At 33.6% G+C, this 12,751-nt stretch overlaps 1 protein-coding gene across 1 annotated transcript in view; it reads right to left on the bottom strand.

Moving 5' to 3' along the window:
- Positions 1–633: 633 nt before the first annotated feature.
- Positions 634–12,751, bottom strand: part of LOC107751935 (zinc finger protein 341-like) — an 18,500-nt gene continuing 6,382 nt past the window's right edge. The window contains exons 3-16 of the mRNA XM_016567721.1: positions 12,218–12,393; positions 11,988–12,137; positions 11,111–11,326; positions 9,859–10,033; positions 9,112–9,205; positions 8,749–8,954; positions 7,822–8,009; positions 6,331–6,539; positions 5,398–5,494; positions 4,170–4,302; positions 3,897–3,981; positions 3,761–3,831; positions 2,328–2,546; positions 634–1,096 (exon numbers count right to left, since the gene is read on the bottom strand). Of these exons, the coding sequence (XP_016423207.1) occupies positions 873–1,096; positions 2,328–2,546; positions 3,761–3,831; positions 3,897–3,981; positions 4,170–4,302; positions 5,398–5,494; positions 6,331–6,539; positions 7,822–8,009; positions 8,749–8,954; positions 9,112–9,205; positions 9,859–10,033; positions 11,111–11,326; positions 11,988–12,137; positions 12,218–12,393 (2,243 nt within the window). The 3' untranslated portion in view covers positions 634–872. The remainder of the gene's footprint in view (positions 1,097–2,327; positions 2,547–3,760; positions 3,832–3,896; positions 3,982–4,169; positions 4,303–5,397; positions 5,495–6,330; positions 6,540–7,821; positions 8,010–8,748; positions 8,955–9,111; positions 9,206–9,858; positions 10,034–11,110; positions 11,327–11,987; positions 12,138–12,217; positions 12,394–12,751) is intronic.

The following is a 12,751-nucleotide window of genomic DNA, read 5'->3' as shown; positions in this document are numbered from 1 at the left end:
AAAAAAAAATTTGAAAAAAAAAGTTAAAAACCTAAAAAATATAAAATGTTGCTTTAGCAACTAAAATAAGCTTAAAGTGAAGGTTTTCATAAAATATTTATTTTTTATTTTTTTATTTTTTACTGAAAATAATTTTTATTATTCTTAATACTTCATTTTAGCTTCATTTTTTTTATTTCAGTTTTAGTTTGTCATTTTAGTACTTACAAAAATTTTTAATTAGAATGTTGCTTTGGCAACTAAAGGAAATAAAATATGTTTAAGGTGAAGTTTTGCATCTAATATTATCTAATCTAATAATATTTTTTAATAGTTTGTTTATTATTATTATTTATTTTTAGCTTTATTTTTATTTCAGTTTTTGTTTTAGTAATGTTAAAATATTAAATTAGAAATGTTGCCTTGGCAACTAAATGAAAAAGAATATGCTGAAGTTTTTCATCTAATACTTTTATTTTATTTTTACAGAAAATGATTATTAGTTTTACTTTTTGTTCACAATTACAACATTGCTTTATAATGTTTTTGGCCCACATCCCATAAATTGCATGATTTATGGACAAGCATTATAAATATATATCATACATATGTATGGACAATACATAATAATTGTACTGCAAATGTGCAGAAATTCAGATAAATATTTATTTGAAACCGTATAGATTAGGTTACAGTCTGAGTTCATCTCAACAAATGCAAGAAAAAAAGAAATCAGTTTATAATAATGTTTTAATATAAAACAAATCAAATATTAAAGATCAGCAACAGGGATCTGAACCCTTAACAATGAAGGAAATCATCATTTATGCTTTTAAAAACGACTGAAAGCCGACGCTATGTAAACAGTGTGATGCACGTTTGTAAAATGTTCATCAGTCGCCCGTCTGGAAGCACATGGGTTCAGACAGCAGTCTGACGGCGCTGTCGTCTTCCTGCATGTGATCCAGTCTCGTCTCGCTCCTCTCTTCCTCTTCCTCCTCTCCTCTCATCTGCTCACGCTCTTCATCCTGCTGCGTCTGGCCGTCATTATCCTCGTCCTCCTCTTCGGTTTCTCCAGGTTCATCAGGCTCCGCGGCAGGAGATCCGTCTCCTGTGTCTGAGGAAATAACAAAAGATGTTGTTTCGTTGAGGTGGTAATGACTCGTTAATTCCACTAGTTGCATGTTAAAGAGAGAGTTCACCAAAAATGAAAATGTGCTGTTAGTTTACTCACCCTCAGGCCATCCAAGATGTAGGTGACTTTTTTTTCTTCAGCAGAACAGTAACGAATATGTTTAGCTGAAACTGTGCTCCTTGCAGATTCACAAAATGCAAGTCAATGGCTACCGTCAATTTGAGAGTCAAAAAAGCACATACAGGCAACACAAAATGAATCCTCGTGGCTCCTGACGATATGTTGAGGTCTTATGAAGCGAAACGACTGGTCTGTGCAAGAAACTGATCATTATTTACAACATAATTACCTGTAATCCAGAGCCTCAGGCAAACGGTTCGGAGTGATGTCCGGTTCACAAACGAATCAGTTCTTCTTTTAGTTGAATCAGTTCACCAAATCGGACTGAATCATCTGAAACAGTTTGTGGCTCAAGCAGCACAGATCTACAAGTTACTCAGTCAAAATGAGCCGAAATACCAGCGCATCTGATCCTGTGATGAATGAATCATTCACCAGTCACTGAACTGAGGAAACAGTTCGACTCGGACTGAATGAGCCGCTGATATGAGCATGAGTGAACCGAACTTAATAATTAATGTTATTAGGGTTTCTCATTGTTTATGTACAAAGGTGAGCTAGGCTAGTTTATTCTGTTTATATGCTTTAGACATGTAAAACATCCACGTTTCACATTATTATTGGGCGCTTTAATAATATAATCGCGCATACTTTACATCACTGCGTGATTACGTAAATGAACTAGTGAATTGAACCAGTTCATTGAAACGAACTGTTCGAAAGAATCAGTTTGAGGAAAAGAATCTGATTTCCTAGTTTGTCTAGAGGCTCTGGATTACAGGTAATAATTTTGTAAATAATATTTAGGTTCTTGCACAGACTGATCATTTCGCTTCATAAGACCTTAATATATCATCAGAAGCCACAGGGATTCATTTAGTGTTGCCTGTATATGCTTTTTTGACTCTCAAAGTGCCAGTAGCTGTTTACTTGCATTTTATGAATCACCAAGGATCACAGTTTCAGCTAAAAATCTTCTTTACTGTTCTACTGAATATGTAAAATGTGATCTTGGATGGCCAGAGGGTGAGTAAATTAACAGCAAATTTTCATTTTTGGGTGAACTGTCCCTTTAAGGTGTGTGTGTATTTACCCTGGCCGCTGTTGTCCCGTCCCGGCGTCCCGTCTGCACCCTGCGCGGCCCCCGCCAGCGGACACTTGTGATCACTGTAGTATTTGTGGCGGGTGAAGCCCTTGTTGCAGGCGGCGCAGCGGAAGCGGTAGTTGTCGGTGTGCGAGCGCTGATGCTCCAGCATGTGAGCGCGACGACTGAACGACTTCTGACAGAACTGACACTTATACGGCTTTATACCTGCAGGAGAGAAAAAGAGATTATACCTACATTCCCTTCATACATTATTATACAGTTCCACATTACTCAACAACAACAAAAAACGTTTATTAGAGTATCTTTGCCTTGTTTTGCAGTAACAGTATTGAAATGTCCATAAAAACAAGATAAATTCACCTGATAAGCAAAGCTATTACTAAGATATTAAGGGGTTTTGCCAAGAAAATATTTTTTGATTATAATTTAAGTATTTTTTAAGTAAACACTCATATTTAGAATAATAGAATAGAATAATAATTTTGAATATATATGCTTAAAAACTAATATATATATATATATATATATTTGGCTGCATATGTATTCACATATTATGAGTATATTATATATTACATTATATATAGTTTTTAATAAAAAAGTAGTGTGTGTGTATATATATATATATATATATATATATATATATTATATTAAAACTCATACACAATATGCAGATTTATATTTATATATAATAAATGCAGATTTTAATCAAAAGGGGTTTGTGAACTTTTCTAAACTTTACCTTGTACTAAAGTAACAACAAAAACTGAAATAAAACTTAAAATATAGAATTATTAAAAAAGACTAATAAAAATGACAAAAACACAACAAAAATACTCAAATTAAAAAGAAAATGGACAATATAAAAATGAAAACCAATTCAAAATATTAATAAAAACTAGTAGTGTCTCAATGATTGTAAAAACTATTTTAGTTAATTGAAATAAAGCTGAAATTAAATAAAATATGAATATTAGTATATAAAAATACAAAATTGTATAGTATACTACAATATATTGTTAACTAAAGCTAAATCTATTAAAAAGTTTTTATTTGATTAAAAATAAAGTTAAAATAAAATAAAACTATTATATGAAAAATTAAAAAAACTTAACACTTGAAAATTTATGATAATTAGAAAATCATTTTAAGCTAAAGAACTAAAATGACTAAAACTAGAAACAAAATTTAATCAAACTAAATAGAAATAAAAAACAAAAATGGCAAAAGCACATAACAAAATGACTAAAACAAACTAAAATGACTAAAATTCTAATATAATACTAACATTATTAATAAATACTATAATAGTATATGAATAATACTAAAACAAACTATTAAAATCAGTTTCGTTCATTAAAATAAGGCTGAATATTATATGTAAAACTGAAGTACTAAAGTTCAGACTTCATCATCCTCACCTGAATGTGAGAGAATATGAGCTTTGAGTTTGTCGGGTCTGTTGAACTCTTTAGTGCAGCCCACATGAGTCCTGCCACAGAAATCAAATCATCAAACACATTCACATCACACGGATGCTTCTCTGCCGTCACTCACCTGAAGGGACACTTGTACTTCTTGAAGGGTTCGTGGATCAGCATGTGTCTCTTCCCAAAAGGTACATCTGGAAAAAGGGGGTCGTCTTATAATCAGGGTCGTCTTATATTCGGGCCAATACGGTACATCAGACTCAAAATAAATTCAGTTTATTACTCAATCAAAGCTAATTAATACATTAACTCATCTGTTTGTGGGACTTCAATCTTTCTAGATCCTTCATGAACTCAACTATATAAGACTAAAACTGTGTTTACGAGTAAAATACTGTACCTGAGTGGATCTTTGTGTGTAGTTTGAGGTAGTGCTCTGTTTTGAAGAACTTTTTACAGATCTGACATTTGAATTTGCCGCCGACGCCGTGAGTGGAGAGATGCCTGCGGAAATACCTCTCACACGGAAACACCTGACAGATACAAACACATTCACCGCTGACAAATATGTTTCATTTGATTCTTGATTCTTCAATATGATTCTTTGAACAGAAATGTTCAGGCGCTGACTCCTCTGGTGCCTTCTGCAGTGTGCTATTATTAACTAAAACTAAATCTATTAAAAATCTTTTTTTACTTTAAATAAAATATAAATATTACATGAAAAACGTAACACTTTATAATGGTAGTTAGAAAGTTTAAGATGAAACTAGAACTATAGTAAAATTGAAATAAAGTTAAATAACAAAACAAAAACTAATAAAAATTATGAAAACATACAATTACTAAAGCTTAAACTAAAATTAAAACTAAAAACATTAAAAATCCTTTTCATCAATTGAAATGAAGCTGAAATAAAATAAAATATAATATGAATATTAGATGAAAAAGTTAAATTTAATGTTGCCTTGACAACTAACTAAAAAAAAAACAAACATTAAAACTAGTAACATTAAAAAAAATACAAAAAATGACAAAAGCACATAACAAAATTGCTAAAACTTAAAATTAAAAACAGAATAGAAATAAAGGCTAATTCAAAGTATTAAATACAATAATGGTACTGAATAATACTAAAACATTTTAAATAAAATATTGTTTGTTAACTGAAATGAAGCTGAAATAAAATATGAATATTAGATGAAAAACTTAAATTAAAAAAACAAACAAACAAACAAATTAGAAATGTTGCCTTGGCAACCGACTTCAGTAAATTTAAGCTGAAGTACTAAAATTACAAAAAATGAAAAAAAAAAAAATATATATATGTTAAATAGAAATATATAAAAAAGATTTAATTGAAATAAAGCTGAAATAAAATGTAAATATTAGATGTAAAACTTAAACTTAAAAAAAGATTTATTTTTTTTTATTACTAAAACCGAAGTATAAATAAAATAAAGGTAAAAAGAAATATATATAAAAAAAATTATAAAATGACAAGCACATAACAAAATTACTAAAACAAACTAAAATGAAAACGAAAAGTGAAAATATAAAAATAAAAATAATTCAAATTATTAAGAAATACTATAATATTATGTAAATAATACTGAAATATTGCTGACCTTCTGGCAGTGTGGACAGGGGTAATTGTGTGTGGCGTTCAGGAGATGTTGTTCCAGAGCTTCCTGTGTGGAATATTTACTCTGACACTTCATACATCTGAACACAAAAACAACAACAACGACACATTCAGATCTGAGCAGAGTTTAACCTCTTAAGTCTTATCACTGTGACCTGTAGTAGCTGGTCAGTGATTGTGTGTGAGTGTGTGTGTGTGAGAGAGAGTGTGTGTGTGTGTGAGACCTGTAGTAGTTGGTAAGTAATTCTGTGTGTGTGTGAGAGAGAGTGTGTGTGTGTGTGAGACCTGTAGTAGTTGGTAAGTAATTCTGTGTGTGTGTGAGAGAGAGTGTGTGTGTGTGTGAGACCTGTAGTAGTTGGTAAGTAATTCTGTGTGTGTGTGAGAGAGAGTGTGTGTGTGTGTGAGACCTGTAGTAGTTGGTAAGTAATTCTGTGTGTGTGTGAGAGAGAGTGTGTGTGTGTGTGAGACCTGTAGTAGTTGGTAAGTAATTCTGTGTGTGTGTGAGAGAGAGTGTGTGTGTGTGTGAGACCTGTAGTAGTTGGTAAGTAATTCTGTGTGTGTGTGAGAGAGAGTGTGTGTGTGTGTGAGACCTGTAGTAGTTGGTAAGTAATTCTGTGTGTGTGTGAGAGAGAGTGTGTGTGTGTGTGAGACCTGTAGTAGTTGGTAAGTAATTCTGTGTGTGTGTGAGAGAGAGTGTGTGTGTGTGTGAGACCTGTAGTAGTTGGTAAGTAATTCTGTGTGTGTGTGAGAGAGAGTGTGTGTGTGTGTGTGTCTGTGTGTCTGTGTGACCTGTAGTAGTTGGTAAGTGGTTGTTTGTGTGTGACCTGTAGTAGCTGATCAGTGATTGTGTGTGTGTGTGTATGTGTGTGACCTGTAGTAGTTAGCAAGTGATTGTTTGTGTGTGTGTGTGTGTGACCTGTAGTAGTTGGTCTCTTTGTGCTGGTTCTGCTGCGGACAGAAGCTGTGTGAGTACTGGTGAAGGCCGAGCTCGAAGAGCGATGGGAAGACTTTACTGCACTGGTGACAGCGGTACGTCAGCTGCTCCTGGTGCGTGTGGATGTGCTCCAGAAACTGATCCAGCTTCTGAAACGTCTGAGAGCAGCTCTTCACCACACAGCGGTACACCTGACAGGAACTTCATAGAGTTAGTCACGTTTGACCATCGCACACTGAGATGACTAAAATGACTATCCACACTTCATTTTTACATGACGTTTGGTGTTGTGTAAATCTGAAACGAAAGATGCTATTTTATATTTTTAGCATCATTGTCTCTTTTTTCAGTAAAAACAGTGGTAACACTTTACAGAACTAAGGTTCCATTTGTTAACATGAACTAACAATGAAAAATACTACTAAAGCATTTAATAATCTTAGTTAATGTTAATTTCATTCACATTTAATAATAGATTATTAAAATCAAAAGTTAACATGATGACATGAACTAGCAATGAACAGTTGTACTTATTTTACCTAAAGTTTAAAATTAATCATTACTGTAACAAATGTATTGCTCATTGTTAGTTAATGTTAGTAAATGCATTAACTACTGTTTACTAATGTGAGCTTAATGTAAAGTGTTACCAAAATATCTTATGTCATTTAAAGATCCTTAAAACAAGATCAATTTATCTGAGAAGCAAAACTGTTAGATAGTAATTTTATTTTTTGCATTTTATTTTTCAGGATTCTTTCATGAATACAAAGTTCAAAAGAACAACATTTATTTGAAATAGAAATCTTTTGTAGCATTATAAACGTCCTTACTGTTACTTTTGATCATTTTAATGCGTAAGATATTTATTTATTAAAAAAAAAATAATAATAATCTTACTGAACCCAAGCTTTTAAACAGTAGCGTACATTATTTAACAGAACAAGATAAATTTACCTGAGAAGCAAAATTGCTAAGTAATAACTTGTTTTCAGAGAATCTATTCTAAGCTGTTTGTTTTTCCCTTTTAAGCATAAATCTCTTTACATTTCTGCTGAAAACAATAAAAAATAAAAAACATCTTTGCTATAATGAGCACAGAAAAATAAGCTTAATTCAAGATATATTCTCTTATGCAGTTTTGCTTTACGTTTACTTATTTAATTACCGGTATATATCTAAATATTTTATAATATTTTATATAGATAATTTATCTAATTTTAAGGATGTTTAGATATTTTCAGTGGGAAAAAAAACTGGTAAGAAAATAATTTTTCTATTTCTGCACTTCTCCTCTTGCTTCATAATCTATTTGTCTAATAAACCTGGCATTGTATATTACAAATATTTGTTCTGTTTTGTAAGTCGCTTGGGATAAAAAAAGAGTGTGCTAAATGAATAAATGTAAATATACATTTTGTGGTGATATTTAGTATTCTGGCTCTGTAAAATGTTTCTGTCTGTGTGCGGTACCTGTTCGTTCTTGTGCTGCGTCATGTGAGACTTCAGCTGGAAGTAGGTGCTGAATTTGGCTGAGCAGAACTGGCACTGGTACGAGCTGTCGATGAGGATGATCTGCTTGTTCTGGTTCATCCCGCTGCTCTGTTTCCCCTCCGCTGAACCCTGTGTCTCCTGGACCCCAGCGTCCTGCTCCTCAATGGCTGGAGACGAAGCCACACAAATCTTTAGGTTGGTATGAAACATCACCAGGATTAAAGGAATAGTTCACCCAAAAATAAATAATAATGTTCTTTTTAGCAACATCATATGACCCCTTTAATGTTTTGTATAGTCAAAAGCTGCGTGTTTGTAAGAAACTAATCCATCAATAAGATGTTTTTAACTTCAAAACACTGATTATGGCTAAAATATGAGTTCATAATCCATAATAACGCTTCCTCAAGTGAAAAAGTCCATCTCTTGTTGTTTATCACATCAAAATCCACCCACATATTTGTTTAGAGATGTTTTGGCTTGTAAACAGTGTTTGATCTGTGCAGATTTCTCTCCTGATTCAGACAAGACCACTTTTTCACTGGAGGAAGCGTTATTATGGATAGAGGACTCGTATTTTAGCCAGAAGTGATGGTTTGAAGTTAAAAACGTCTTAATGATGGATTTGTTTCAGCTTTTGGCTTCACAAGACATTAACTGATGGACTGGAGGGGTGTGGATTACTTGTGGATGATTGTGATGTTTTTATCAGCTGTCTGGACTCTCATTCTGACGGCACCCATTCACTGCAGAGCATCCATTGCTGAGACACTGATGCAATGCTACATTTCTCCAAATCTGATGAAGAAACAAACTCATCCTAATCTTGGATGACCTGAGGGTGAGAACATTTTCATCAAATTAAAATTTTTGTTTGAACTATTCCTGTAGCTCGTGCTGTCTCACCTTGCTCTTGCCCTTCTTCCTCCATCTGCTGTGAGTTTTCGTCACTGTTTAGAGGAAGCACGCATACGGTGATGGGCATCCTGGAAGCAGTGCTGTGAACTCCAGCGGGCCAGACCTTGTGCGTCTGCATGTGTTTCTTCACGTTGGACTTCTGAGCGAAGGCACGGCCGCACACGATACACTGAAAGGGCTTTTCACCCGTGTGACTGCAGATTTAGACGCCAGACAGAGTTTTAGATGCCATGTTTATGTTCTTGTGAATGTTTACGCATGTGCTTTGCAAATTGTTTGAATTTCGTGCAGTTACTGTCATGATTTTGAGACCACTGAACAAAAACATCTCATATGAATTTTCTCCTTTACCTTCTAATATGCTGCTGGAGGTCAAAGTTCTTGGTAAACACTTTGTCACAGTAATTGCACTTGAGCTTCTGGGCTTTTCCTTTAGCTTGGCCTGCTGGAACAAAATAAGAGACTGGATATTCTTGCAGTTGTCAGTTACTTTATATGTACTATTGTTTACATGTTTGGCGCTTGTAAGATTTTTTCACGTTTTTGAAAGAAGTCACTTCTGCTCACCAAAGCTGCATTTATTTAATAAAAATACAGTAAAAACAGTAAAATTGTGAAATATTTTTGCAATTTAAAATAGCTGTTTTCTATGTGGATATATGTTAAAATATAGTTTATTCCTGTGATCAAGGCTGTATTTTCAGCATCATTACTCCAGTCTTCAGTGTCACATGCTCTTCAGAAATCATTCTAATATGCTGATTTGCTGCTCAAGAAACATTTCTGATTATTATCAGTGTTGAAAACAGTTGTGCTGCCCAATATTTTTGTGGAAACTGTGATACATTTTATTTTTCATGATTCGTTGATGAATCGAAAGTTCAAAAGAACAGCATTTATTTGAAATAGAAATTTTTAGTAACATTATAAATGTCTTTACTGTCACTTTTGATCAATTTAATGCCTCCTTGCTGAATACAAGTATTAATTTCTTTCAAAAAAATCTTACTGACCCCAAACTTTGAAAAGTAGTACTTGTTTATTCAAATACATAAGCGGACTGGTTGGTGTAGATCATGTATTGACGCTGTGAACTACCATCCTGTGTTTTCTTGGAGGTTCTGGCTCTCTTAGGGATGATAACCTTGTCATATTCACCCAGCTCAGAGAGGTTTGTGCTGATGGTGCAGGTCTTGGTTTTGTTGGTCAGTTTTCCTGGGCTGTAAACCGGAGCGGCGCTGAACACCTGGCCCTCCACACACTGACTGGGAACCTGCCGAACACACAGACACATCAGGTAATTAAATGTTCATTAAACAGCCAAACCTGCATCAGTAAACTTAGAATATATATGCAGATTTATTTAATCAGAAAAGGCCTTGATTTAATAATAATTAAATATTATTTATCAATAGCACCTTCTAAAAACTGTTTACAAAGTCCTTTAGAGGTTTATATAAATATACTTAAAATTTACTTATAAATGCATATTTTTATTTTCAGCCAGTGTTATTATTGTTAACTAAAACTATAAAAAAAATTTTTGGGGTAACTGATATATAACTGGAATAAAATAAAACAAATATTAGATGAAAAACTTTGAAAACTTAAACAAAAATTACTAATGTTGCAATTAATATTAAAGAACTAAAATGACCAAAACTAAAAGTGAAATAAACATAAATTAAAGCTAAATAGAAATAAAAATATCTACACTAACAGTGACGTTATTGTTAACTAAAATTTTAACTATTAAAATTGTTTTTATTAATTAAATAGAGCTGAAATAAAATAAAATATAAATATTAGATGAAAACATTACAATTAAAATACTTGAATGAAAACTAGAAATGTTTCCTTGGCAACAAACTGAAATAAAAAAGTGTAAGTTGAAGTACTAAAATTACTAAAACTGAAATAAAATAAATTTAATTTAAATAAAAAAATATATAAAAAAACAAACACTACTAAAAAACAACAAAAGCACATAAAATGACTAAACCTTAAACTAAAATGAAAATGGAAACTGAAAATGAAAAAAAATCTGATTAATAAATACTATAATAGTATATAAATAATACTAAAATAACATTGCCTACTAAAAAAATTACTTAACTTTAAACTACTGAAAATATAAAAATAATAGCATATTCAAAATATTAATAATTACTATAATAGTATATATTATATTATAACGTAGGTCTATTATATTGTGTTTTTAATAATAGTATTTACCATTTCTGTCAAATATGTACCATGAAGTTTAATTTTGAGTGAATTTCAGAGTTGAATACTCGTGAAATATGCACATTACGTTTGTGATCATGTGAATTAATGAACAGCGCTGTACCTGAATGGACTGAAACGACTGAAGCCCCAGAGCAGACATTTCTGCAGTACCGCCTCCGCCCATAGGGGGCAGTGTGCTGTACACCTGCACCACTGAGTTACTGTTGCTGGAGGGCACCTGTGAGGACATGGGCGTGGCCTGTGTCGGAGGGAGGGGCTGTGGAGGTTGCTGATGGTGCTGGAGGTACGAGGTTCCCGCGTGCATGCTGAGATTACTCTGAAAAACACAAGCAATGTCAGAGGTTACCAGTTTATTTGTAATCCTTAAAGGGTTAGTTCACCCAAAAATGGACATCCAAGATTAGGATGAGTTTGTTTCTTCATCAGGTTTGGAGAAATGTAGCATTGCATCAGTGTCTCAGCAATGGATGCTCTGCAGTGAATGGGTGCCGTCAGAATGAGAGTCCAAACAGCTGATAAAAACATCACAATAATCCACACCACTCCAGTCCATCAGTTAATGTCTGGAGAAGCCAAAAGCTGCGTGTTTATAAGACACAAATCCATCATTAAGATGTTTTTAACTTTAAACTGCCTCTTCCAGCTAAAATAATAAGTCCATAATCCATAATAACGCTTCCTCCAGTGAACTTACAAACACGCATCTTTTGTCTTCTCCAGATGTTAACTGATGGACTGGAGTGCTGTGGATTACTTGTGGATTATTGTGATGTTTTTATCAGCTGTTTGGACTCTCATACTGACGGCACCCATTCACTGCAGAGCATCCATTGCTTAGACAGTGATGCAATGCTGAATATCTCCAAATCTGATGAAGAAACAAACTCAAATACATCTTGGATGTCCTGAGGGTGAGTAATTTTCAGCAAATTCTAATTTTCGGCTGAACTATTCCTTTAAGCTTTATTCAGTGTTACCTGCGTCAATCCCTGCATGGCTGCCATCGGCTGGTCTAGAGAGCTGAACGCTGATATGGCCGACATCAGAACCTCATCGCTGACCAACACATTTCCCTGGACCAGCGTGTGTGTGAGCGGTGACTGCGGCACAGTGATGTACGTTGACACCTTGAGGATTATATAAACATAAAAACAGAATGAATTTCAGTAATATGGCGTCTCATGGTTTTTCAGCAGGTGTGCTGTACCTGTCTGTTAGCGGCGCTGATGGACGGGACGGAGGTGTAGGCGTTGTTGGAGGCCAGAGAGACGGTGGCCAGTGACGGCGTGTTGGACTGACACTGTTCACGCTTGTGAGTCATGAACGCCGGCAAAGAGTTGAACTGCTTCTTACATTTCCCACACAGAAAGACATCATCATCGTCTGCAGATATAATGTGACATGAAAGTGTTAAGACAAATAATTGAATGAAAAAGCTTTTACAAATGCATCATTACTAGGTATTAGGGCTGTCAAAATGGCTGAAAAACTAAATTGGAATTTTTTACTTAAATATTATCAATATTCGAATTTATAAGGCATAATTTCAGTTAGGGGGAAAAAAAGCTTTTGGCTTCTCTCCTGAGGCCACAAGAGGGCGCATCTCGCAAAATATTATGCACGTTTCTTCAAAGCGTAATAAAATAACACGACTATCTTTGAAAAAAAGTGCATAATGTTTAAAATAAAGTTTATAAACCTTATATAATTGATAAAGTTGCTTAAACAATTAGAAAAAAAA

Source organism: Sinocyclocheilus rhinocerous, unplaced genomic scaffold (genome assembly GCF_001515625.1).
Source record: "Sinocyclocheilus rhinocerous isolate Xijiao unplaced genomic scaffold, SAMN03320098_v1.1 scaffold1363, whole genome shotgun sequence".
Taxonomy (NCBI): domain Eukaryota; kingdom Metazoa; phylum Chordata; class Actinopteri; order Cypriniformes; family Cyprinidae; genus Sinocyclocheilus; species Sinocyclocheilus rhinocerous.
The sequence above is the reverse complement of the archived record's forward strand: the minus strand, read 5'-3'. Positions and strand labels throughout refer to the sequence as shown.